General features: G+C 42.0%; 1 protein-coding gene across 1 annotated transcript in view; it reads left to right on the forward strand.

The window, feature by feature from the left end:
* TPH2 (tryptophan hydroxylase 2) overlaps positions 1-27,749 on the forward strand; it is a 109,637-nt gene that overhangs the window by 50,694 nt on the left and 31,194 nt on the right. Inside the window, exon 8 of the mRNA XM_061121901.1 lies at positions 11,172-11,298. Within this exon, the coding sequence (XP_060977884.1) occupies positions 11,172-11,298 (127 nt within the window). The remainder of the gene's footprint in view (positions 1-11,171; positions 11,299-27,749) is intronic.

The following is a 27,749-nucleotide window of genomic DNA, read 5'->3' on the forward strand; positions in this document are numbered from 1 at the left end:
AGAGCGCCAGAAAGAAAAGGAGACCCAACTGCCTGGCACCTGGTGCTAAGAAGGTATTTCCCCCTTTGGGTAAAAAAAACCCCAAATTTAGTTTCACCTTAAAAGTGGGAAAGCTCATTGCCCTCCTTTGAAAAACAGTGTCAGTCTGTGAAGTGTTCTGACTTCTATATGAACGTCTTAAACGTGACATAAAGAAGAGATATGCTGAGACTGTATCTGCAAGCGTTGATGTAGGTCCCTGCAGGACTGTCCTCTGTGTGGACGTGTTGTCTAAGTGAGTGGATAGAGCATTAGAAACATCTCTGGATTTGTTTCTAGAAGATTCTTGCTGGAGAGGGGCGGTGGAGATGCAGTGCAGGAAAGTCTAGGGCACACTGCAGGGAGAAGCGAGTTGGAGGGAGGGATCTTGCCCTGGTCTTGTCTCTGGTGTCAGCTTTCAGAGGTGTTCTGGATTTTCAGCTGTTGTATGTATCCCCCTTCTTCCTAGTTCTGCTTTAGTGCATTTGGTTTTTCTTCCCCAGACACTTCCTTTTAGGGGGTCTGTGGTTTCTATTCTTCATAGTTGCAACAGACTTCTTGGCTGTGTTTTATGCAAAGTGATGTTGAATTCTTGCTCTCTGAATTTGCCTGTGCATGTATACTTGTCTATATGATTTTTATTTTTATCTGTAGTCCTGATGGCCAGTGGTATCTCAGAAATGTAGAGCTCTTTAATGAGAAATATGGTTTAATAAAACCATATTCTCCTGGGGCCAAATCTCATGCTTTTCTTCAGAAGCTGTGTGGACTGACTGAGGTCTAGGAAATGAAGGAGGGTAAAGCATGAAGGGCCTATTTTTTTTTTCTGTTTTACAAAATATTTATTTGGCTTTGTGATGTGGGATCTTTGCATCATGTGAGATCTTTCTTGAGGCTCGTGGGCTCTGTAGTTGCCCTGCAAGGGTGTAGTTGCCCCCTGGCAGGTGGAATCTTAGATCTCCAACGAGGGGTCAAGCCTGTGTCCCCGCATTGCACGGTGGGTCCTTAACCACTGGACCACCAGGGAAGTCCCAAGAAGGTCCTATTTTCTAAAGTATTATAATCTAGTCTTGTTTTCTCCAGTATAGGCCAAACCCACCCATCTATATTTCTGGATGGAGACCAGAGGTGGCCAGATGGTTCAAGGTTCTGTAGCCTTCAGTTCAATTCAGTCGCTCAGTCGTGTCTGACTCTTTGCGACCCCATGAACCGCAGCATGCCAGGCCTCCCTATCCATCACCAACTCCCGGAGTCTACCCAAACCCATGTACGTCGACTCGGTGATGCCATCCAGCCATCTCATCCTCTGTCGCCTCCTTCTCCTCCTGCCCCCAATCCCTCCCAGAATCAGGGTCTTTTCCAGTGAGTCAGCCCTTCACATCAGGTGGCCAAAGTATTGGAGCTTCGGCTTCAGCGTCAGTCCTTCCAATGAACACTCAGGGCTGATCTCCCTTAGGATGGACTGGTTGGATCTCCTTTCAGTCCAACGGACTCTCAAGAGTCTTCTCCAACACCACAGTTCAAAAGCATCAATTTGTCAGTGCTTAGCTTTCTTTATAGTCCAACTCTTGCATCCATACATGACCACTGGAAAAACCATAGCCTAGACTAGATGGACCTTTGTTGGCAAAGTAATGTCTCTGCTTTTTAATATGGTGTCTAGGTTGGTCATAACTTTCCTTCCAAGGAGTAAGCGTCTTTTAATTTCATGGCTGCAATCACCATCTGCAGTGATTTTGGAGCCCAGAAAAATAAAGTCAGCCACTGTTTCCACTGTCTCCCCATCTATTTGCCATGAAGTGATGGGACCGGATGCCATGATCTTAGTTTTCTGAATGTTGAGCTTTCAGCCAATTTTTTCACTCTCCTCTTTCACTTTCATCAAGAGGCTTTTTAGTTCCTCTTCACTTTCTGCCATCAGGGTGGTGTCATCTGCATATCTGAGGTTATTGATATTTCTCCCAGCAATCTTGATTCCAGCTTGTGCTTCTTCCAGCCCAGCATTTCTCATGATGTACTCTGCATATAAGTTAAATAAGCAGGGTGACAATATACAGCCTTGACATACTCCTTTTCCTATTTGGAACCGGTCTGTTGTTCCATGTCCAGTTCTAACTGTTTCTGTAGCTTAGAAACCTAAAATATTGCCCAGAGCAATGTTGAAACACAGATCCATAACACAGCACTCTGACCCCTTCTCCTCTGCTCAGGGAGAAGACTGGCATTTTCAATATAACATCCGTTCTTCAATGTCAGTTCTTCGAGGTCAAACCAGTACAGTATCTGTCTTTCCAGTAGAGTTCTTGCCAAAGTAATAGTGCAGTTTTTGCACCAGAAATCCCTTTAAAAAATGTTTTAATGAAGACATTAAAAAAGATTTCTTCTATTTTATTTTCAGATGTTGTGCTGAATATGCTAGTAACAAAAATATCCTTGGCACAGCATAGTGTAAGCTTATTCAGTCAGGGAGTCCCCATTCAGGGCTGCATTGATGACTGATGATTCCAGCACATGCTGATGTGAGTCTGTCCTGCTCTTCCCCCGTGTGTCCCTTTTCAAATCAGAGAGCACACTTTCCCCGCCAGGAAATAATTCATGACACCATGGGCTCACACTGCAACGTTTATTGTCATAATATTGCTAAATGCATTTGCGTTCAGAAAAATATTTCTTGTTATAGTTGAACATTTCAGGGGCAATTAATGTTATTTTAAAATACAACCGTTTTAAAGTTTAGAAAAGGTTTTGCAGTCAGGTGATTTTTCTTATAATTGCTGCTGTGTTTCTATTTTATAAGAAAAATAAAAGTGAATTATTTCTAACGCTGGTTTTCATCTAAGCCGAGTCAGTGAACTTTATGCTTAATCCTTGTGTGTTACAACAGAACCCTGTCTAACATGGGCAGATGTCATTCATCTCCTGTTCTTGTGGCTCTGACATTAATCCTCATTTGTTAACTAACAGTACCAGCAGCTGAAGACAGAGGATTTCACATTGATAAGAAGCTTGACTACCGCTCTCTGGATCAAACAGATTCCTTTCACTGGACCTTTCCTTTCCCAACTTTCCCTCCTTGCTGTCTGAGACATCCTGGGTCTGTGGATTTGTCTGATCTAAGCCCTGACTGTCCTGGGTGTTTTTAATATCAGGGCCTGCTGAAGTCAGGTCTGGGCATGGTCTTCCTGGTGAGCTGGGAAGATGAGCCAGAGCTTTATAGGGTTGAACCTTCATCCCTGTGAGCTCTTGTTTAGCTTAAAGTTGCCTCCCCCACAGATCAGCCTCATCTCTGCCAAGTGTGATGCCAAGCTTCCTGCCCAGCCAGCTGGCTCCCTCCCCAGCTCTGTCATCATTTTTGCCATTCAGGATAGCAGAGCAGCATTGTACCAGTGATTCTCAGAGAATGGCTTGTTCTCAAAAAGCTGATCCCATCTGGCCTTCCTTTCCTGAGTTTTAACAGGAGTTCACACTCCGAGATTAGCAGCCATCTCCTTCCTCAGAAGAAATTTGGTTTGGGCTATACCCAGGGCTTCCCTGGTGGCTCAGATGGTAAAGAGTCTGCCTGGAAGGTGGGAGACCTGGGTTCGATCCCTGGGTCAGGAAGATCCCCTGGAGGATGGCATGGCGACCCACTCCAGTATTCTTGCCTGCAGAACTCTATGGACAGAGGAGCCTGGTGGGCTATAGTTCATGGGGTCGCAAAGACTTGGACATGACTGAGCAACTGACACACACTGGGGTCAGGTAGAATGTTAGAGGCCCTAAAACCTGGGAGTGTTTTCACCCCTTCCATTCTCCAACATAGATTAGTTCAAAAACAATAGCTGCACAAGCAATTAAATATATGTATATATATATACATACATATATATATATATGTGTGTGTATATTATTACTAACAGTAAACATGTCTATGTCAACTATTATATGCCAGGCACTATTTTAAGCATTGTAAGTGGATGAACTCAGTACTCACAACAACCTTCTAAGTTCTGAGTTACTCTTATTATTTTGCATGTATGGATGAGGCCATTGAGGCACAGAAAGGTTAAGTACCTTGTTCCAGGTCACACAGCCGGTAAGGGGGGCAGTCAGGGAGTGGTGCCGGCGTCTGTGGGATTGACTGCTCTTCTGTATTAAGCTCACCCCACAAGAGGGGGCATTCGTAGTAAAGAACCCACCTGCCAATAGGGGTTGTTATTCAGGAGACGTGAGAGACGTGGCTTTGATCCCTGGGTCGGGAAGATTGCCTGGAGAAGGGCATGGCAACCCACTCCAGTGTTCTTGCCTGGAGAATCCCATGGACAGAGGAGCTGGTGGACTACAGTCCATGGGGTCACAAAGAGTTGGATGCGACTGAGGCGACTTAGCACACAAGCCCAGAAGAAAACTCCAAACTTGTATGTGTACTAAAGTTGAGTAGTTTCTTTCTCGATTTTCCAATTACAGATTTTATATAAAATAGTTGAGAGTGACACTTTCTTTCTTTAATCTGGCGGCTCTGCTTTGCCAGGACCCTAAGTACTGGATGTGTCTACTGGGTGGTCTTGTGCCATGCTATTCCATCCAGTGATGATCCAACTACCAAGCTTTGTCAGAAGCCCATTCTCTCCTTTGATCTTCACAGGGCCAGTTAGCCCGCCCCTTCATCAGGAGGAGGCATCTTTTATTTCACTAGGAAAAAGGAGGGGAAGTGCCTCTCTCCAGAGCAGCGGTGCAGATGGGAGGATGCTGTGTGCACCCTGAGGCAGAAGGCCCTGTGGACCACGTGCCCACAGTCCAGGCCCCGCTGGCAGCTCGGTGTGACTGTTGGCAAACCACTTAACCTCCCTGTGTGAGGGCTGATGAAGTAAGGCTTTGATCTTCGCAGAGAAAAAGGCTTTATAGAAAATACCAAATAGGTCCACTGTTCCCTTGGCACCTCTGAAATTCATGTGGAAACTGATGTGTTTGAAACATTCCAGTCACTCTTAGTTACAAGGACATGTTCCTAGACCCAGCCTCCCAAGTTTTCAGTCATTGTATTTTGTCTAGTTTCGTGAGGTACCTCAAAGCAAAAATAAGCCCTAGGAATTTTTATGCAAGCCTTTTTTGTCTCAAAAGCTCTGAGCATTCTAACAATAAACATTCTGAGAACTCCACCACCACCCCACACAACCCTATACATTATTTAAAACCTGTGCATTTTAAAACCATATTTGTGCCTGAATGCCAGCTAGAGCCCTGTTGTTCGCTTAGGCTATTAATGGTAGTGACTTTTTGGGGTAAAGCTTTCAGTTGTAGGATTGTATATATTTTAGCAGATTCAAAGCAGGATTTCTTTTTTCCCCATCACTCCACCCCCACCAAGGTTTGCCACCCTTGTGTGGTGTGTGTCATCCAAAATTAGCACCCATATGCACCCACAGCAGACTCACAATTCATACTCCCTCGGTGCCGGGTCATAGGGAGAAGCTCATTCATGTACCTTCAGGCGTGGAAGATGGAGATGATCTGGGAAAATTTTTTTAAGGAATATTTGCTTTTTAAGATTGCAAATTGAGAAGAAATTCAAGGCGAGTGAATTTTAGGCAAGGAAGAGGTAAGCACTGGTTGTACCTCTTCACTACCGTGTAGAGAAACAGGTAGAGAAGGCCCCACAAGAGAGAAGGAAAAAGAGATCTGACATTTCCCCTGTCAGCTCGTGTCATTCTGCTTGTGGATGTGGGGTAGGCAGGGTTGTCGCCATTTTACAGATGGTAATTCCAGAGATCAGTGAAGTCAGATCATTCCCCTATGTACGCATAACTTGCTGTTTGGTTCCTAAGTCGTGTCCAACTCTTTGTGACCCCCACGGACTGCAGCACGCTAGGCTTCTCTATCCTTTTCTATCTCCCAGAGTTTGTGCAAACCTATGTCCATGAAGTCAGTGATGCCATCCAACCATCTCATCCTCTGTCATCCCCTTCTCCTCCTGACCTCAGTCTTTCCCAGCATCAGGGTCTTTTCCGATGAGTCAGCTCTTCACATCAGGTGGCCAAAGTATTAGGGTTTCAGCATCAGGACAGTTGACTAGAAAATAGCAAGGCCAAGATCAAGTCCAGAACCCTTATGATACACTGGAGATTAGGAAAAGCTATGCTTGGGGTTCCTGTGGATTTGCCTCTCTGTGGTGCAGTAGGGCCCCACCGTCTTTGCTTTATTCTGTTAAGTCAGAAAGCAGTTGCTGAACATCTAACATGTGCCAGGCTTTCCTACGTACCGGAAACCCAAAAATGAACATGGCATGACCTCTGTCCTGGAGGAACTTACTGCTGCTTGTTGAAGTGATAAAACAGATTCAAAAAGGACAAAACCTAAGAACTCCATGAGATAAGGACCCTTATAATCTCCAGGTTATAGATGAAAAAACAATACATCTGTGCTGTCCAATGTGGTAGAGATGTGTCTATCTAAGTTTATTAATTAAAGTGAAATAGAACCATGAGTTTAGTTCCTCAGTAGTGCTGGTCACGTTTAAGATGTTCTGTAGTCACCTGTAACAAGTGGCTGCCATATTGGATGATGCAGATACAGAATATTTCCGTCATTGCAGGAAACCCTATTGCACCACGCCGCTCTAAGTCACTTTATCAACACAGGAATGTGCAACATGGGCTTGTTCTGACTCCAGATTATAAACTGATAACCACTATGTTACATTGCTTCCCTAATATCTAGTGAAAATTTTGGGAGAGGGAGCAGACAGGGGAAGAGTTAGAAATCTCTTTTTATTCAGGAAATAAGAAATATTTAAGATGATGGGGAACAGGAGACATTAAGTACAGATTTCCCCTGAAGCTCTTTTGTGGTACTTGAAGAACTGGAAACGATTTTTTTTTTACTGGATCAGGAAAGTTAGTACTTGCTGTTTATGGAATCAAGAGGTGACTTTTGCTAAGAGTTATCCTAGGATTTTGTCTTACTTAACTTTTAAGCCTCAGTTCCTAACATAGTACTTAATATTTAATAGCTGTACAAGAAATGCTTCTTGAACTAAATTTAAAAAAATTAAGTGTACTATCTTTTGCCCGTCTCAGAAGAATTGTCGTGAAGAAGAGTAACATTGGTGGCTTTCCTTACGATTCCTAGGGGGAGAAAAGGAAAGAAGATTTCCGCAAGGGCAATATCCAGATGCTCAGCTTCATGAAAAGAGGGCCCCATACGAATATATCTGTGCTCTGACAGGGACATAAGAGGGAGTGATCATAAGAGCTGCCTAAAAGCTTATCTGGGCCAGATTTTACAGTCTGCTATTTTAAAACTACAGAAACTCTGTATGTGGCTCTAAAATGAGAACGGAGAAAAATTGCCTCAATACCAAATTAATTCCTGTTATTATCTCTTTAGTGAAGTGAAAACAAAGTCACCCCTCCCCCCCCCCCCCCCCCCCCAAATGTGTCCCAGTGTGTTATCCCGGATTACTTGCACTTACCCACCAAATGTTGTGTGAAAGCTGGAAAAAAACAAAAACAAAAAAAAACCCACCACTATTTCGGCTCCCAGCTCATCCTCCTGCTCTTTTCATCAATGCGACCCTCCCCCACCCCCATCTTCCTTTCCTTCTCTTCAGGATTTAGCTGAAGTGTTGGCTTCTGTGTTATTTAGAACAAACAAAACCTATCAAAATAGGGTTTCAAAGACAGATGTGCTGACTGGGGATGGGAAGCAAATGCGGCATGCTCACTCACTTCTTAAAAGCTTTAATTTACAGCAAAAATAATAAGTTGTTCAATACCAGGCAGGAGGAGTCAGCTTTGAAAAACTGACTGATAAGCGGAGAAGAATGCTAGATTTGTTTTGAATTTGAACTTAACAACTAGGACCCTTCTTTTCCCAGCAGCAGTGATCACAACTTCCTTAGAATGATTTAAGAATTCCCTGGGGACGTTTCACCCAGGTCCCTTTGTAAGCTTTAGACTCCAAACAGGGCTTATCAGAGAAGATTCCAATTTAGAGCAGCAAAAAGTTTAGTGTCTGATATCAGCTCTAGCTTTTCTTCTTCTTCTTCTCTTTTTCAAAAGGAGACATGATGTTTTACAGTGTTAACACTTTTGAAAGTTCCCATATTTCCAGCGAACAGAGTGCTTTTGTGAAAAGGGCTCTGAGAAGCATTATTCAGGCGAAATGCATCAAAGGGATGCGAGTTGAAAAGAGAGGAGTTTGCCGATGTGGAGATTGAAGGCAGCATGTGCTGACAGGTGCAATTATAGCTAGATAATTGAATGTTTTAAGAGAGATGCGGTGCGATCAGGCAATAGTTATGAACTCACATCGGAAAGCCGTTCATAATTAGATATTCAGGGATCCCGCTGTGGATGACACAGTGTTGGATGACACAGTGTTGGGACCATGAACTACTTTAGCTGCTGGACATAAAAGGGATTGCACTTTGTAAAGTAGTGTGAAATAGCATGATATCAGCCCTACAGAACTTAATTGATACAAAGTTTGAAGAGAAGGCTCAGCCTTCTCCCTCAGATTCCCAATAGTCTGGAACCTCTTTCAGCCTCTGAGTCAGAAGTCAATGCAGCTTCCAAGTCTTTTGGTCTCAGAGAAGCTAAAGAAAATACCAACTTTTTAACTAGCAACATGAAACATCTCTCTCTGCTGGTTGAAGAGTTTCCAGACACTTCAGTTTCCTTTCTCTACACAAAGTGCCTTAGCCAAAGAGCCTGGAATGAAACCAGTCCGGTGTTTATCTCTGAGAATGTTCCACCGAAGTCATAAAAGATAACAGCTCTATTTATAGTCTTGAAATTTCGGTGCTTAGAGCCTTGGCTCGGTGAGAAGTGGGGTTACTATGTGAACTGCATCTCAGTTTCCGTTGGGGTCTCTGTGTGGGCTGAGCAGTGAGGACAGCACAGGCCAGCGAAACATAGCAACCGTTTCTGCTCAGAACAGAGCGGAGGCATCCAGATGCTTCATCAGTAGATCCGTTAGACTTCCGGCTTCAGGCTTTCCTTCCTAATGAAACAATATAACTCATTCTGCTGTGTTGTATGATTTTTTTCTTTCAAATTTTAATTTCTTTCCTCTTCTATATATGGCTGGATTACCTTATCACTGTAATGTTATTAAAGACTCTTAAGCTGACTCTGAGTTATAGGTTTCTGATAATGACACCTTAACTCAAAACTCAGGTGATAGCTCCTTTTCTACCACAGAGAATCGACTCCTTGAAGACTTTGGATCTCTCACATTTTCCTTCATTCTTTTTTAGCTGCTACTTTTCACTTTCCCTTCTACCTAGAAGTGTTTGGACTCCATTGGTGCCTCGGCAGGTATTAATAGTAGACTGTCCCCATCAAGCATTTAACAAGCTCAAAAGTGAATCCAGTTTTGCACCAAAAATCCACCACCACAGTAGCTATGACCTATCCCAGTCTCACATTAGAAAGACTTCTTCTCACATTAATAAGACTTCTTTGGAAGTGAAGATGAAATTACTAATGGGATATGAAAACATTTAGCATCACACTCAGCACATAACAGGAGCCTACTCTATGTTAGCTTTCTTTCTTTCCTCCTCCTGTCTCTAACTTCTTTACAGGTAAAATGAGGGCTTCTGATAACATTTAAATTCCTCTGATGCACTAAAATCCAGTGAGTCTGATTGTCTGCCTTAAGCAGTGTGATTGGAGAGTAACCTCCACACAGTCTTTTCCACAAATTCAGCTTCTGTGCAAAAAAGGAGACTCTCGGCACACAGTTGATGGGGAATGAATTTGGATTTTCTTTCACTATCATGTCCATGCATTCTTGTTTGGCCGTCCTCTCAACCTGATGTACTGGGAAGTGGCTGGCCAGGGCTGGACGTGTATCTTGAGCTGTGGGAATGAGGTTTTCTGACTGAGGCATGCCGTCTGTTTTACGCTGGTATCCGTCATCTCCCCTTGCCTCCACCTCATAACCCTCCGGCTTACTTTCTGCCTGTATTAATGGTGGCAGTACCTGGCATTTACGTTGTAGCATCTATTTGAAGTAATAGCACTTAAGAGAAGGCCAGGCCATATCAGGAAGCATCTTTCAATTACTACCTGGCTCATTAGTTTTGTCAAGAAAATGAAATACGGTCTGCTTTTTGACTCATTCCCAGAGAATGATCGGGGGAAGCACTGCGGTGTTGTTTGGTGTCAGGAAACAGTTTGTGGTTTACAGCAACGACTCAGGAAGGTATCTGCTTTGTCTCATCGCGGCACATACCCGCCTTTGCCTGGTCATCTGGCTCCAAGTGGAAGCCCAGGCAAATGCGAGAGGATCTAAATTTCTGTTATGACCCAGTTGAGGCTGGACAAGGCAGAGGACTGGGGGTCTTCCACTGTGAAGGCTCCAGAAGTTGCTTGTGCTACAGACATAAAATTTGGTCTATGGGAAAAGCCCCTTGATGACAATATGGTCCTCTGCTCTTTGCCAGTGCCAGAAAAGTGTAACATGGGATGCAGTGTGACTTCAGGGTTGAGAGCAAGAGTTTAGAAATCATGATAAGCTGGATGCAGATTTTGGCTTTATCACTGTTTGTAGCAAGAGTCAACCTTTTTCAGTAAAGGGCCAGCTAGTAACTATTTTAGGCTGTGTGGGCCATGTGATCTCGGTGACAACTACTCAACTCTGCTGTCTTAGTGAAAAGGAGTCATACACAATACATCAGTGAATAGGCATGGCTGTGTGCCAATAAAACTTTATGCACAGAAATAGGCCACAGACTCAATGTGGCCAACAGCTGCAGTTTGCTCACCCATGATCTATAGAACGTTGCACTGTAAGGTACTTTAATTCAAGTTTCTTCTGAATATTAAAAGAGATGATGTATGTAACAAAACGCTTAGCACATGCTTGGCACGTGATAAAATGCCAAGTATCTACTGCTGCCAAACATCTACTACTTGAAAATAGTAGATACTTTAACATTAATAGCAAAATATTAAAGTACTGTATATCCTATAATTTAAGACGCCATTTGTTGTAGGATGCATATGGATTTCAGTTGTTAAAATGTGATAAGAAATTCTTAGGATTGGTAAAACTTAGTAACAGTAATTAATTATAGTAACAAAGTTTTATTTAGAATTTAGGCCTTTTTCTACCAGTGATAATTTAATTCATCTAACATTTCTCTGTGATGTTTTTCTTGTCAGAGACACATGTCATGAACTCCTGGGACATGTCCCTCTGCTTGCGGATCCTAAGTTTGCTCAGTTTTCACAAGAAATAGGCCTGGCATCTCTGGGAGCTTCGGATGAAGATGTTCAGAAGCTAGCCACAGTGAGTTCCTCTTCAGCCTGAAACGCACTCTGTGTATGTCCTTTTGTAAGATGAGGGAAGCTTTAGAGGCACCATGAATAGTAAGGCAAGCATTCTGGAGAGGGCGTGGCGGCTTTATTTTCCCCCATGTGTGTTCCTTCGTAGCACAACGTGTACTTGGTTTATTAACTGCCAGAATCTTTGTATTTTATCCTTCTCATTCAGGGGCTAGCTCTTAGATAGTAAGCATTTTAGGCTTGCAGTTTCTGAGGTCTCTTTCATAACTGCTTAGCTCAGCTAGTGTGGTGTGAAAGCAGTCACAGACAGTACGGAAATGAATGCGTGGGTGGATTTCAATAAAACTTTATGTATAAAGCCGACAGTGGGCCGGATTGGCCTGTTTGCTGACTCTCGTGCTGCTGCTGAGTCGCTCAGTCACGTCTGATTCTCTGTGACCCTCAGCACTGTAGCCCGCCAGGCTCCTCTGTCCGTGGGATTCTCCAGGCAAGGATACTGGAGTGGGTTGCCATGCCCTCCTCCAGGGGATCTTCCCGACCCGGGGATTGAACCCTCGTCTCTTACGTCTCCTGCATCGGCAGGCGGGTTCTTTACCACGAACACCACCTGGGAAGCCCCTTGTTCTAGTTCAATCTTTATTTTCTAGAATTGTCTGTAATAGTGAAAAGTGTGCATTTACGGTAACGTAGGAGTTGAACTCAGGAGACGTGAGACATGGGTTTGGCCCCTGGGTCAGGAAGATCCCCTGGAGGAGGGCATGGCAATCCACTCCAGTATCCTTGCCTGGAGAATCCCTGGTGGGCTACAGTCCACGGGATCACAAAGAGCTGGACATGACTAAAGCGACTTAACACGCATGCAGGAGTTGTACTTGGGATTATTTCTGACTAGTCAGTATGGGTTTTTCAGACTCAGTTTGAGCCAGCATTAAGCAGCTCATGCGAAACAATTACTATAAGCACAAAACCAGAGAAAGATTGAATAGATACTATGATCTCAGCAAGGTTCTTTGCAAAGCAAGTCATATGAGAGGAAAGGTGTAATGTTGGCAGCTACCTTTAAGCTGCTGAAGAGCCAGATCCAGCAAACTCATATGTTTTATCCTAGCCCCATATGAAGAAGCCAGAGTAACAAAGAGCAGGTTGAACAAACTCACTTACTTACAGGGGACAGTCTACTGACAACAATGAGCAAAGCTACTGGAGGACGAAAAAATAGGATCCTAATTGTGTGTTTGACAGACATACATTGGTGACATATTCGGGGTACAGGAATATTCTTCACTCCCACAAGGAAATAAATGGTCTCCTAGATTTCTTACGATGCCGAGCCCTTTCAGTATATCTTTTGTTTCCTAATTTTGACAGAGATATAGAAACTGAGAAATAGTATTCTACTCGAAGAGAATAGTGGAATAGCCATGCTGCTGGGGTCCGTGTGGCGATGAGCAGAGGTTGGTGGGGGCTGCCGTGAGCTCAGGAGAGTGTGTCTTTTACAGCAGAAGCTGCCAGATGGGAATGTAGGCCTTTCTGTTGCTGGATCTTCTAAATTTGAGACAGATTGGAAATCTAGATTTCTAAGTGAAATTTAATGATTTAAAAATTTTAGCTCATGAAAAAAAATCTACCATTATGAACTCAGGAAAATATATTTGTAGACTGAATTAGGATCTGTTCTTCCAATTTGTAACCTCTGCTGTAGGAATTGTATCTCATGTATTTTGGTTATCTATTACTGCGTAACAAGTAATCCCAAAACTTGGTGGCTTAAAAGAATGAACATTTGTTATCTCATAGTTTCTGTGTTTGAAGATTTGGGAGCAGCTTAGCTGAATGGTTTTGGCTCAGGGGCTTTTTGTTGTTGCTGTTAGGATGTGGGCTAGACCTATAGAGGTCTTCAGATTTGGGAAAGTTCTCCCAAGATGGCTCAGCCATGTGGATATTGGCAACTGGCTTCCTTTGGAAGAGAGAGAGGGAGAGAGGAAGGGGAGAGAGAGGGGGGAGGAAAGAGAGAAAGGGAAGAGATAGAGATAGCTAATTTTTAAATTTAGTTTTTAGTTGGAGGAGAAGCGCTTTACCATGGTGTGTTGCTTTCTGCAGCTCAGCTGTACAAATCGGTCATAATTATACACACGTCCCCTCCCCTCACCCCACCCCCTGGGTCAGCACGGAGTCCCCGTGTGACCCAGCAGCTCCGCACTAGCCCTCCACTTCACACGAGACGGTGTATAAACGCGACGACGTGTGCACACTTGGTGCTGTGTATCTCAGAGCTGCTTCCTCCGTCTGCCCACCCTCTCCTTCCCCGCTGTGTCCACAGGTCGGCGCAGAGGTGGGTGTTGATCGAGGGAGTTATGATGCCTTTGGTGACTTGATCAGGTGCGGATCACGTCAGCCACGTTCTGCTCTTTAGAAGGGACTCACTCCAGTGCACACTCAAGGGGAGGACAGTTCATCTCTGTTGTTTGGCGGAAGGAGCATCAGAGCGTTCGTGGGTGTATTTTATTTTGTTTGTTTGTTTATAGTTGTGCTGGGTCTTTGCTGCTGCGAGGGCCTCCTCTAGTGGCAGCGAGCAGGGGCTGCCCGCTAGTTGCGGTACGTGGGTTGCTCATTGCGGTGGCTTTTCTTGTTGTGGAGCCTGGGCTCTAAGTCACGTGGGAACAGTAGTTGTGACATGTGGGCTCTAGACCACAGGCTCAGTAGTTGTGACACGTGGGGCTGGTTGCTCTGCAACATGTGGAGGCTTCCGAGATCAGGGATTGAGTCCATGTCTCCAGTATTGGCCGGTGATCCTTCGCTACTGAGCCACCAGGGAAGCCCCGTAGATGTGCTTTAAGACCACCGCACCGGAAGTCCTCTTACTTGATTCTCGAACCTTAGCTCTGGCTTTAAATGCTACATTTCAGAACTTTGTTGTGCCTTGCAAATTCCTTGAAGTTTTCTGGTTTCAGTCTTTGACCCCTGTAGCTTATACTTCTTGATCAAAGATGGATGGTTTGCTTGCTTGTCTTATTCTGAACAGCCGCAAACTAGGAGTCAGCCCTGCCAGGTTGTGTGTGTGTGTGTGTATCTGTGTCCAAAGAGAGGAGGAGAAGGAGTGAGGTAGGACTTCATGGATGTGAATGTAGGTGGAGCCTAGTGAGTGATCTAATTTCTTTCTTAGAAGCAGTGACAATAAAACAGTTTTATTTTCTCTTCCATTGAATGACAATTAAGTAATTCCATCTTTCAAACTAACATTTACAAAGAATATGACAGAATCCTCACCTTTCAGAAAGTCATAGACTGTATAGATAAAACTAAGACTTGTCAGAGGAGAGAAACTTTGTGTTGAGTCTTGAAAGGTGGGAGGGGGAAGGGAAGAGTTGAGGGATGGTTTCATTTAGAAGAAATCTCTCTGGTTTGGAGGCTCGGCAGGGAAGGCCTGCTCACCAGTTTAGGGGACCATGCTGAAACCAAGGATCACCTTTTCTGTCATTACAATGAAAAAATTACTCCTCATCTAAAACAGTATAAATGTGTTATCTTGCAGTTTCATAGAGTTAGACGTCTGACTAACTTTTCACTGGGCTAAGAGGAAGGTGTCAGCAGGGCTGTGTCGCTCTCTGGAGGCTCTGGGGGATAATCTGTTTCCTGGCCTTTCTCCCGGTGTTAAAGGCTGCCTGCATTCCTTGGCTCGTGGCCCCCTTCATCCACCATCAACACGGCCGTGTTGCATCTCTCTGACCTTCCTGCCGTTGTCACTTCTCTCTCTGTCTCTCATTGACTATTGCTTTGTGGGGTAATGTGGGGCCTACCTGGGTAATTCATGAATTTCCCCATTCAAACTCCATGTCTGCATAGATAGCATATTCATAGGTTCTGGATATCTTTGAGGGGGCATTCTTCTTTGTTTCTGTTTTTACGCTTGCAAGATAAAACTAATAATTGAAGCTTGAAACCTTTTCTTTACTAGGGCCAGTGAATTTGTAGAATAAGTTTTCCTTGGGAACTTACATTCCTTTGCATGGTTCCAATACCCTTGGCCATGGATTGCTTTAGTTCCAGTGGCCAGAAACAATTCCATCTATTAGAGATCACTAATCATGTTTCTCTTGCTATCTTTCTTCCTCTTTTTCAATTGTTCTTTGCCTAGAAAATACCACTTTTTTCCTGCAGAAGCTGATTCAAGTCAACAGATAGTCTTTAAGTGGCTAAAGAATCCCAGGTTCCATGGGTGGGAATAGGGGAAAGGCAAAGAAGTAGTCCTTACTTCAAAGAACTCATGATCCAGTACACAAAAATACAGTAAACCCCGTCAGTGTTAGCTTTCATTCATACACATAAGCAGATACATAGGAGAAGTAAATTTAAGTCTTATAAGCGTGTCTGAGTTCTGCGCTCGTTGTTGGAGACTGGGCCGCAGAGTCAGGTGAGGGAGGGTCAAGAGCCTCTCAAGGGAGAGAATAAGTCTGGAACCTCATAGTGGCTTTGACTCTTATAAAACCAAAGAGACCATCAGCTTTCAAGAGACTTCAACTTAAAGATTACGAGTTTCTTTAAACACAGTGGAGAGTTGGAGCCTGATCTCTTCCTCTTTTCCTGACCTTGCTTGAGCAGATCTTGCATGAGCAACTCTCTTTGATTTTCTGTCTCTCACAAGCCTTGTAGTTCCATTTTTCTCAATTTTATAGACTACCCACTTACTTTGAAAAGTATTTTGTGGACCAAGGAAAAATTTGGAAAATTTTGCCCACATGATAGGGAGAATATAGAGGAAGACAGACTCCCAGTGTGAGGACGCTAGGGAGGTTTTGTGCTGAAATAATACTATACTGCCATTGACTTCCAAAACCACATCTTATCCCTCAGTTAAAAACGAAGTGAATAGAACACTGCTGGAATTTGGCTTGAAAGAAAACAGATTCCAGCTGGGCAAGTTCATAGTAAACCTGGGAATAAATAACCTATTGGATGGCACACATATTAAGGATTGTCAAGCCATATGCTGAAGCTAGAAGCTCAACTTAATGACTCTGTTGCAAGGACTAAGAGATTAAGAGGTAAGGCCTCAATGAGAGGGGTAAAAAGACCAATGGTGGGGGCAGAGTGGTGGTTAGTGAGGCCTCTCAGCTGTCCAGATGAGAAATGGAGGTATTATTAGCTGATTTCCTCCAAGTAGTTTCCATTAAGTCTCCTGAAAAAGTATTAGAACAAAATGAGAGATGAGATGTACCAAAGGAGAAAAATCCATAGAGAGGACAAATGGAAAAGCACAGAAATCACTATTTATGCAGAAAAATTAGACAGCCCATATTATTCTTTTACTCTAGGTAAGATTTATATTATTAATGACTCTGTTTATATACTGCCTCTCTTTCCTTGTTTAGTGAATTTAAGCACTTAGGAAAAAGAGAGTCACACCTGGTAAAAGTAGATACTTAATAACTTTCTGCCGTGTGCTGTCAACAAAACCTCTGCTAGGAAGAAAGCAACCTCTGCTAAGCCTGGTGGACGCCACCAAACTCTTGTTTTGTTCAAAGCTGCTTCTGAACTTCTGGGTATGATTTCAGAGGGGCCAGGTTATTGCCTATAGCTACTGCCTCTTTTTGCTATATTTCGGCATGATATTTATTTTGGCATTTTAATAATGCTCATTTTTGAGAGTGAAGCTATCTCTGCTGTTTTATGTGGGCAATGGTTGCAACTCCCTGAGAACCGTTTAAATGAAACTCTTTTGTATCTGAATAAATTGATGATGACGCTCAGTAACTGTATTTGAAATGCACTGTTATACATGTAAATAATTTGCCCTCTGGTGGATAATGAATAAGGTCACTGGATTTGGCAGCGGTACTCTTTTCATACTCATCGTAGCTGTCCAGGGTCTGTGCATGATAGATATGCAAAAATATTCCCAATAATGCCTGCTTAGCGTGTGCTGTAATTTTCAGACCAGCCATTTCTCTCAGTAGCTCTGGCTTACATGGCTTTAATAGATTAGTGTCTTCTTTAAGGGCTGTAAACTTAAATGCCTTCAGGAGCCAGATAGTAGCAAGGATGTCTGAAATAGCCTGATATAGGATAATAAGGAGTATTGGAGCCTGTGGAGAACTAGAGAATACATCTTATACCTAAAAGCCTTCACATCCAAAAATAAAAATAAAACAAAATATTCTTTGACTACAAATCTTTGTTTGCAAGCTAAAACAGAACTATAGGCTCTCAGTTGCCAGCCCTTGTATTGAAAGTTGGATTATACATTATATTATACCAGGCAGAGGGACCAGCCCATGCTGGATTCATCTTTATTTCATATTGGACACACTCAATTACCACTTACTGGACAACTGGCTATTTTTCCCAAGAAAAGACGGCTATTACTGTGTTCACTAGAAATACATATCTTACTGCTGTTGAGAGATGACTGATTTTGAATTACAACTTTAAACAGTCAAAGCATGACTGTCATACATATGTGCTAAGCATGTGTTGACAATTTATTTAACTCACTCATGAGGTAAAAGCAAAATGGTAAATTTCACTCAGAGAAGAATTTCGGAGACTGAGACTAGTCCCTGAAAGAAGGGATTCTGGAATAAGGTGCAAAATGTTTTATGTTCTGTGGAGCAAAGAACAGTAAGCTTGAAGTTATCTTTTCTACCAGGCAGAAATCATTTGCATGTCTAGTGGACAAAAATAACTTGAAATTTATCAATCTTCACAAAATTGACACCTGACTTCACGGCATCTGGGCCTCAATCAATATAAATAGGAAGACAGACAAAGGGTATATTCCCTATGTCAGTGCTTTTCTAAAGGTAATGTGTATAAAATAACTAGAGATCTCGTTACAAGGCAGACTCTGGGCAAGTAGGTCTGGAATGGGGCCTGAAAGCTGGCACTTCTGATGAGCTCCCAGGTACTGTGACACTGGTGGTCCAGAGAAGCAGGTGACCTGGTACACAGGTGTGCCCGCTAGACGAGGCTCGGGTGTGTTTTTCAGAAGGCATATGGCAATCCTTTAGCCTTAGTTCCAGATTCAATGCTTTTCCTAAGAACTGGGCTCACAGGGCATTGCCAGATAAATACTGTGCGGTGTGACCTGAGATTATTTAGGACTTCTCCTGAGCCTGGAAATGGAGCCTGGTATCTCTGAGTGCGTGTCCCTGGTCCCATTTTGTGTGTCTGCTCTCACACTCTCCTGCCAGCTGCTCATTTGCCATATGACTTATGTCATTCAGTTTTACAGGAACTCACAGACAGAAACTTGCTGATCAGGTAGATTTAGGAGCTCGTCCCGAAAGGATTATTGATTTCTCTTTCCCAACTGTTAGGAAATGTAAAGGGATGCCTTCTCCACGCAGCGCACCCCTCCCCATGGTGCAGATGCTTCAGTTCAGTCTGTTCATCTCTCACATCATAAAGGCATTTTAAACAGACAAAGCTGTGCATCATTTGTTGGAGAAAGCAATCAGTAGGAATATACCACAGATGTTTCCCAAGCAGAATAAATCGGCCTCTGGCCCAGTTAGAATTTTCCCTTTACAGAGAGTTTTAGGTCATCCATTCAGTTCTGTCAACTCCAAAACATGTTTACCCTCACTTTCTAATGAAGCACTTCTGCCGCTGAGCCTTGGTGAAGCTGATGAGCAGAGTCTTGGCCAAGGGTAAGGAAGGAATAACCAGTCTTTTCCACAATGTGTTCCCAGAATATTAGTCTCGTGAAATGTTATTACGAGCTCTGTGACAGAAGGGATCCATAGACAAATATATTTGGGGAAAACTAGATTAAGTGAAATAAACAACTTTGTTTTCAAAGTATCGAGCTTTCAGGGCCTTTCCTAAGATAATGTGCAGAGTGAATCTTATAAGTGATAAAAATTTTATTTTTACAAACTGAAGTTTCTTCCATCTTAGTATGACATTGGTGGTAAGACATATCATTAATAGCTTTCTTTAAAAGGGGAAAAAAGATTCAGTTAGCCAATTATTTTATATTGTTTGTAAGAAGCTCTATTTTAGAAATGTTAAAATGCGAACTTGAAAATTAACAGAGTACTGGGTTGACCAAAAAATTCATTTGAGTTTTCCCCACGTTACAGAAAAACCTGAACAAACTTTTTGGCCAACCCAGTAATTAGATGGTTGCTGAAGTCTGTTTTCAAAGAAGACGTATTAGCATCCCAAGCTATTCATATTCCAAGGAGCACAGTTTAGGAGCTACAGGTCTAGATGTTTTTTGGAAAGGATGAGATTCATTGTGAGCAGAATCTCTGAATGAAAAAAAAATCACCAGCTAATTTTTTTTGTAAGAAAGGACTGTCAAAAAATTAACAATATAGGGTTCTGTTTATACTTTATAAAAACAAATAATTTATTTGTTCCAAGTAAAAAGTTTGCATTATTTGAGGCTTTTGATGGCTGTTAATGAAGTATGTTTGAATTTCCAGGTATAACTTGGACTTTCTCTTGCTGAGAGTGGTAATGAAATGTACAGTCAGCTTTAAACTAACAATTGACTGTAATTCACATTAGAAGTATAATTGTAAAGGTAACATTAGTTTATGAATTGCTAATGAATATTTTCCTGTCTGTGGAGGACATTAGCTTGTTACCCTGTCTCTTATGAGTTTGCCTACCTGGCTCGGCATGGGGTTTTAAAAAGCTTATGCCCAGTTCTACTTCTTTCTGAAATGTATTACATTAAAAATGACCATTTAATATCTCTATAGAAAGCTCAAAATAAGCCCCAGGCTTATTTATTCCATGTAGAGTCTTTGAACTAGTTTAGGCATTTGGAACATTTGATACAAAGCTGACAAAAAGCTGAAAGGAATGCACATTTACACGCTCTTAATTGAGATGTTTGGGTAGATGATGAGTTAGTGTGCTATTTCTGAGAGTAACTTAATTAAAAATTAATAATATCTATTCCAACTCATTACTTTCACTCTTATGTACTCTGTGCATATGGAAAAGTGGTCTTGCCCTGCAAGGAACTCTGTATTTCTTTAACCAGCCCCTTAGAGCCTCACTTCTGACATTTGTCGTTGTCTTTTTACCACCTCCACCCTTGGTCTTTTTCTTACCTGAGTGCCCCAAGGCAGTTCTTTCTTCTGACTGTGCTCTCTCCTGAGGTCGTTGATACTGGAGCTGAGGCTATTTTGCACTATCTGTATATGTTTCACTTATGATATTCATTGTTGCTATTATAAGTGTTTGTCATCTATTTATATTATGATGAGAACACCATTGTTACTGGGAATTAAAAAATGAGCTCTACATTGCTCACTATGTTTAGAAACAAATCTATTTTCAGTCCGGAATGGTCATCCATTTTTGCAAGTCAAATCTTTGTTCATCATTTTATAACTGTATCCTAGGGGCCTCAGAGAGCCGTCATATAACTGCAGATGAGGAAAAATAAAAGCAACCCAACAGCTTATTTTAGATATTTGGAAACTCACAAAGTTAGAGCTGCTTCAGTAACTGTTCATCCTGTTTGTGTGTTAAACTCTGTGCCCACTTGACTTTATCCTCAAGGATCACTGCCAGTTAGCAGTTGAGGGTCTCAGAACTTGATGAAGTTACTAGATGGATGTTTTGCCGGGCAGTGTATGGTGTGGGGTAATGTGCTGGGAAGGGTCTGAACCTGAAGTGAGCCCGATGGGGCTGGAGTGCCAGCTTTGTTTTTTTCTAACTATATTGAGAAGTAGCTGACTTACAACCTTGTATAGGTCATATACTTACCTGTTGCAAAACGGTTACCACGATAGTGATGGCTAGCACCTGCATCTCCTTATAAAATTGCCATTTCTTTTTTGTGGTGAGAATGTTTAAGATCTACTCTCTTAGCAATTTTCAAGTACATAACACAGCATTATTAACTATTATCCCTATTCTATACATTAGATCCCCAGAACTTACTTGTCTTACAGCTGGAGGTTTCTATCCTTTGATCTATATCTCCCTTTTCCCCGATTCCCATCTTCTGGTAAAGTGAAGTGAAAGTGCAGGTCGCTCAGTCGTGTCCGACTCTTTGCAACCCCATGGACTATGCTATCCATGGCATTCTCCAGGCCAGAACACTAGAGCGGGTAGCCATTCCCTTCTCCAGGGGATCTTCCCAACCCAGGGATCGAACCTGGGTCTCCCTCATTGCAGGTGGATTCTTTACCAGCTGAGCCACCAGGAAAGCAACCACCATTCTAAGTTGTGTTTTGGTGAGGTCAAGTTTTTAAGAATCCGCATATAAGCGATAATCATACATATTAGTCTTTCTCTGTCTGAGTTATTTTACTTACTGTAATACATTCATGGTCCATCGATGTTGTTACAAATGGCAGGATTTCCTTCTTTCTCATGGCTGAGTAGTATTACAGAGTGTGTGTGCGTGTGTGTGTGTGTGTGTGTGTGTGACTTCCCAAGTGGCGCTAGTGATAAAGAATCTGCCTGCCAATGCAAGAGATGTAGATCCCCGGGCTGGAGAGATCCCCTGGAGAAGGGCACGGCAGCCCACTGCAGTGTTCTTGCCTGCAGAGTCCCCATGGGCAGAGGAGCCTGGTGGGCTACAGTCCATGGGGTCGCAAAGAGTCAGACATGACTGAGTGACTTACTGTGTGTGTATATATATACACATATCATATATCTATATATACCATACATATACATATATACGTACATATCACATTTTTATCCATTAATCAACAAATGGACTGTTAGATTGTTTTCATATTTTGGCTATTTCAAATAATGCCGTGGTAAACATGCAGTGCAGATACCTCTTGAAATCTTGCTTTCACTTCCTTTGATAATATACCCAGAAGGAGAACTTCTGGGTCATAGAGTAATTCTGTTTTCAGTTTTTTGAGGTAACTTCATACTGCTTTTCATAGTGTCTGCACCAGTTTACATTCCCACCAGTAGCGCAGAAGGGTTCTCTTTTCTCCGCATCCTTGTGAACCTGACTCTTGATAACCTGGCTCTTACCTTTTGGTGACCTGAGTACCAGCTCTGTTGCTTCTTGATCGTGTACTCAGGCACCAACTATATTCCCTATGTGTGCCTCGAATCTCTTCTTTAAAATGGAGATGTTCTTCTACCACTCTATGCTGAATGAGGATCAAATGAGATGAAATACTTCTGTGATGTATGCTGTGCTATTGTCTAATATATCACATCGACATATGATATTAATCTCACTATCACTCCCCAAATCCAAACTGCACCAAAGGAGTTATATTGTTGATTAATTTCAAAGTCATTTCAAGCCCTTAAATCCTCTAGCTCCTCACATAGAGCTAACTTCTTCCTGTGATTCAAAAGCTCTGACATTGAGTCCTTCTTACTTTCTCTGCTCAAAGTAAGCTGGAATGCCTTCTTCAAGCACAGATTTGTGCAGTCATTTTAATTTCCATAAAGATGTAGAGAAGAAGGAATTTTCTAGTTTAACTACAATAAAGTAGGTTTTCAAAATCTTAGACTTGTATTAACAGAAATATTGCTGGTGTAATTCCATTTCTAGCAAAAGCAGAGAGAGGTGGTTGGGATTTTTTTTATGAAGAAGAATAGCAAAAGTAATGTTATATTGAACTATAGGAATTTAATTACCCCATTCCACAAATGTAGTTTTCAAATAAAGGAGTAAAAAAATTTTCCAGAGCTATTCTTCTGAACAGTGATATAAAAACCCAGAACACATTTAGTAGATGTAAAATGTATTACTGTACATTATGATCCACGGTGAAAGAAAGCATAATAAGGAACGCAACATGAGACTGAACACACAATGATTAAAAGTCTCTTTGCTCCCTTTGCAGAAATAGTCTAATTGGCTTAGAATTTTATATATTTGTCACTGTGAGAATGGGCATTTCTGGAACATTTCTGATGGGTGGATTTCATCCTGGGGAGAAGGCGCCCAGAAAATGGAAATACTATCATTTGAGGGCTTCAGTGCAGAGTAGGTGTCAATTAAGACCTGCCAGGAGGGTGGGAAGGAATAAATCACCACGGGGCCCTCATCCTTCTTTAAACAGCCTTAAAGTCTGTCCTTTACAGTGTCCATAAAACATCATGAAAACTGCTAAGAAAGTAAACCCGAAGAATTCTCATCACAAGGAAGAACTCTTTTTTCTTTTTGTTTTTTATTGTGTCTATATGAGATGGAGTCGCAAGGAGTCAGACATGACTGAGCTACTTTCACATACATACGTATGAGCTGGTAGATGAGATGCTAACTTCTTTTTTTTTTTTAATTTTTTTTTATTAGTCGGAGGCTAATTACTTCACAACATTTCAGTGGGTTTTGTCATACAGTGATATGAATCAGCCATAGATTTACACGTATTCCCCATCCCGATCCCCCCTCCCACCTCCCTCTCCACCCGATTCCTCTGGGTCTTCCCAGTGCACCAGGCCCAAGCACTTGTCTCATGCATCCCACCTGGGCTGGTGATCTGTTTCACCCTCGATAATATACATGCTGTTCTTTCAAAACATCCCACCCTCACCTTCTCCCACAGAGTTCAAAAGTCTGCTCTGTATTTCTGTGTCTCTTTTTCTGTTTTGCATATAGGGTTATCGTTACCATCTTTCTAAATTCCATATATATGTGTAACTAACTTCTTGTAGTAATCATTCACAATATATGTAAGTCAAACCATTTTGCTGTACCCCTTAAGTGTATACAGTGAAATATGTTGATTATGTCTCAATAAAACTGGGAAAAAACCCCATTCCCTCAGCAATGAAGAGAAGGCAGAGTGAATCAGGGACTCCTCTACTGAGAAGTCTTTATAAAAACCTTTGTTTCTCTTTCTTATTATACAAGTGACACATATTCACTGTAGAAAGTTTTAAAAAATGGATAAGCAAGGAAAGTAATTTAAAGATCATTTGTAATATCACAACAATAACCAGTGTTAACAATTTGGTACATAGTCTCCTAGTTTTTCTGAAAAGTCATTTTGCCACGGCAAATAAGAACTTGGTAAAGGGGAGTCCTGGCTTTGGAAAAAGAAGCAGCAAGATGTTGATCCATTGATCAAACACTTGTGCTGTCAGGAGAGACTTTACCTTTTACATCAATGGAAGAAAAAGTAAATTGGAAGTATTCTAGAAATATAGGGATTATGGTTTTTCACTCAGGTGATTTGCAAAGTGCTTTAGTGAACATCAGACGCAGCTAATGAAAAAAGTTAGCACTTTTTAAAATAAGAAAATTGGTTTTCATATATCTTTTAAACTTCAGTCTTCAAAATTTGGACTATTCTTGTCCCCAGATTAGTGATTTCTACTTTTATCTAACCAATATTCACCCCTCCTACTGTTCTTTTTTTTTTTTTTTAATAAGATCATGAACATCTTTACCCAGAGCCCTTAATCTCAGATAATCATACAGGTAAGGAAGAAATGAAAAGCTGGAATGAAATAGAGTGAATGCTCCAATATATCAGGGTTTTTCTTGAGCACTTTAGGGACTTGCTAGCAAGGCAGTATAGTGTAGTAGGCATTCAGACTGCAGGCTTCAAGGTCAAATTATGTGACTTCACGTCTGGCTCTATCACTTACTGGTTGGATAACCTTGGATAAATTAGTTAGCCTCTCTGTGCCCTAGTTTCTTCAACATTAAAATGAGAATAGTAATACTATCAAGTCTTGTAGTACTATTGGGGATTCATAAGATAAGGCATTGTAAAGCTGCGTAGCACAGAGCTAGATATTCAATTAATACCAGCTAGAGTATTTGACAAATTGCACTCAAATTGCACTAGGTGGTCAAGTCAGTAAAACTCAAGTGCAGGAAAGACCCCTGGGGAGAACTGTGACTCTTCTGGTGATCTTGGTTAGTTCTCTAACTTTTCTTTTCTTTTTTTTTGTATAAGGAATAAATTTATTGCATTCTTTCACTCAGAGATAACCACTGTTAACACTTTAGGGTAGACCTTTATAAGCTTTTCTGTGTATATAACACTAGCAAGAGTTGTGTATACAGATGATTTTAGTACACAGGTCTCAGATTGCTCTAAAAAGTCTCCTTAGTTTCAGATAAAGAAACAGAGGCTTGGACAATTAAGAGTACTACTTTATTTGACTGCAGATTTTACTAGGTATCTGTGGAAAGGAGCATGATGACCTTGAATTCTTAAGTTGGAGCAGTCAAAAGGGGAAAGATCCACTGAGTTGGTAGACAAGGGAAGCTAAGGAAATAAGTGAAGTGTAGTGATAGTCATTCGGTTGTGTCTGACTTTGTGACTACCAGGCTCCTCTGTTCAGGGAATTCTCCAAAGATAGACTTTATTTACTATTTTGATTATTTTGCCTAAGGTGAAAAATGATCTCTGTGTAGAGAGGTGCCACTAAAGTGCATGGAATAACCATTCTCTTAAGTGCTGCTCCTGCTGCTAAGGCGCTTCAGTCATGTCCAACCCTGTACGACCCCATAGACGGCCGCCCACCAGGCTCCCCCATCCCTGGGATTCTCCAGGCAAGAACACTGGAGTGGGTTGCCAAGTTCTCTAACTTTTAACTGAACTCAGGTTTTCCCTTCTGAAACGCAGGCTGTGCGGTTTATATTACAAAGGGGTTGTAGACGGAGCGGCATGCTGCTGTGCCACATAAGGTATTTTAACCATAAATAATAAAGGGAAGGCCTCCTCCGAATGATGTCAAACTTCTCCCTGGAGATGGAAGAGGCCTCCGTGGAGTTAATAGCACACCTCCCCTGAGTGAGCATAGAGAAAGGCAAGTTGCAGGAACCAGCTGGGGAGAACAAATGGGGAGAACTGTTTGTGCCAATGAGAGCACATGAAATAATGAATTCCTGACTTAAACTTCTCAAGCAGATTAGGAGTGATGCTGTTCATTGGTACATGCAGCACTCCCTTAATAACTCAGTTCAGTTCAGTCGCTCAGTCGTGTCTGACTCTTTGCGGCCCCATGGACTGCAGCACACCAGGCCTCCCTGTCCATCACCAACTCCCGGAGCTTGCTCAAACTCATGTCCATTGAGTTGGTGATGCCATCCAACCATCTCATCCGCTATCCTCCCCTTTTCCTCCTGCCTTCAATCTTTCACAGCATCAGGATCTTTTCTAATGAGTCAGTTCTTCACATCAGGTGATCAAAATATTGGAGTTTCAGCTTCAGCATCAGTCCTTCCAATGAATATTCAGGAATAATTTCCTTTAGGATTGGTTGGTTGGGTCTCCTTGCAGTCCAAGGGACTCTCAAGAGTCTTCAACACCACAGTTCAAAAGCATCAATTCTTTGGTGCTCAGTGAGAGTCTAACTCTCACATCCATGCATGACTACCAGAAAAACCATAGCTTTGACTAGATGGACCTGTTGGCAAAGTAATGTCTCTGCTTTTTAATATGCTGTCTAGGATGGTCATGACTTTTCTTTCAAGGAGCAAGTGTCTTTTAATTTCATGGCTGTGATCACCATCTGCAGTGATTTTGGAGCCCCCCAAAAATAAATTCTGTCACTGTTCCCATTGTTTCCCTAACTTTTGCCATGAAATGATGCCACTGGATGCCATGACCTTAGTTTTTTGAATGTTGAGTTTTAAGCCAACTTTTTCACTGTCCTCTTTCACTTTCATCAAGAGGCTTTTTAGTTCTTTGCTTTCTGCCATAAGGGTGGTGTCATCTGCACATCTGAAGTTATTGATATTTCTCCTGGCAATCTTGATTCCAGCTTGTGCTTCATCCAGCCCAACATTTCTCATGATGTACTCTGCATAGAAGTTAAATAAGCAGGGTGACAATATACAGCCTTGATGTACTCCTTTCCTGATTTGGAACCAGTCTGTTCTTCCATGTCCAGTTCTAACTATTGCTTCTTGACCTACATACAGATTTCTCAGGAGGCAGGTCAGGTGGTCTGGTATACCCATCTCTTGAAGAATTTTCCAGCTTTTTGTGATCCACACAGTCAAAGGCTTTAGCATAGTCAATAAAGCAAAAGTAGATGTTTTCCTGGAACTCTCTTGCTTTTTCGATGATCCAACAGATGCTGGCAATTTGATCTCTGATTCCTCTGCCTTTTCTAAATCCAGCTTGAACATTCACGGTTCATGTACTGTTGAAGCCTGGCTTGGAGAATTTTGAGCATTCCTTTGCTAGTGTGTGAGATGAGTGCAATTGTGTAGTAGTTTGAGCATCCTTTGGCATTGCCTTTTTGGGATTGGAATGAAAACTGACCTTTTCCAGTCCCATGGCGACTGCTGAGTTTTCCAAATTTGGCCTTGCCTATTACTACAGGTATCTCTTGACTTCCTACTTTTGCATTCCAGTCCCCTATAATGAAAAGGACACCTTTTTTGGGTTTTAGTTCTAGAAGATCTTGTAGGTCTTCATAGAACTGTTCAACTTCAGCTTCTTCAGCATTACTGGTCAGGGCACAGACTTGGATTACTGTGATATTGAATAGTTTGCCTTGGAAATGAATAGAGATAATTCTGTCATG

This window comes from Dama dama, chromosome 3 (genome assembly GCF_033118175.1).
Source record: "Dama dama isolate Ldn47 chromosome 3, ASM3311817v1, whole genome shotgun sequence".
Lineage (NCBI taxonomy): Eukaryota > Metazoa > Chordata > Mammalia > Artiodactyla > Cervidae > Dama > Dama dama.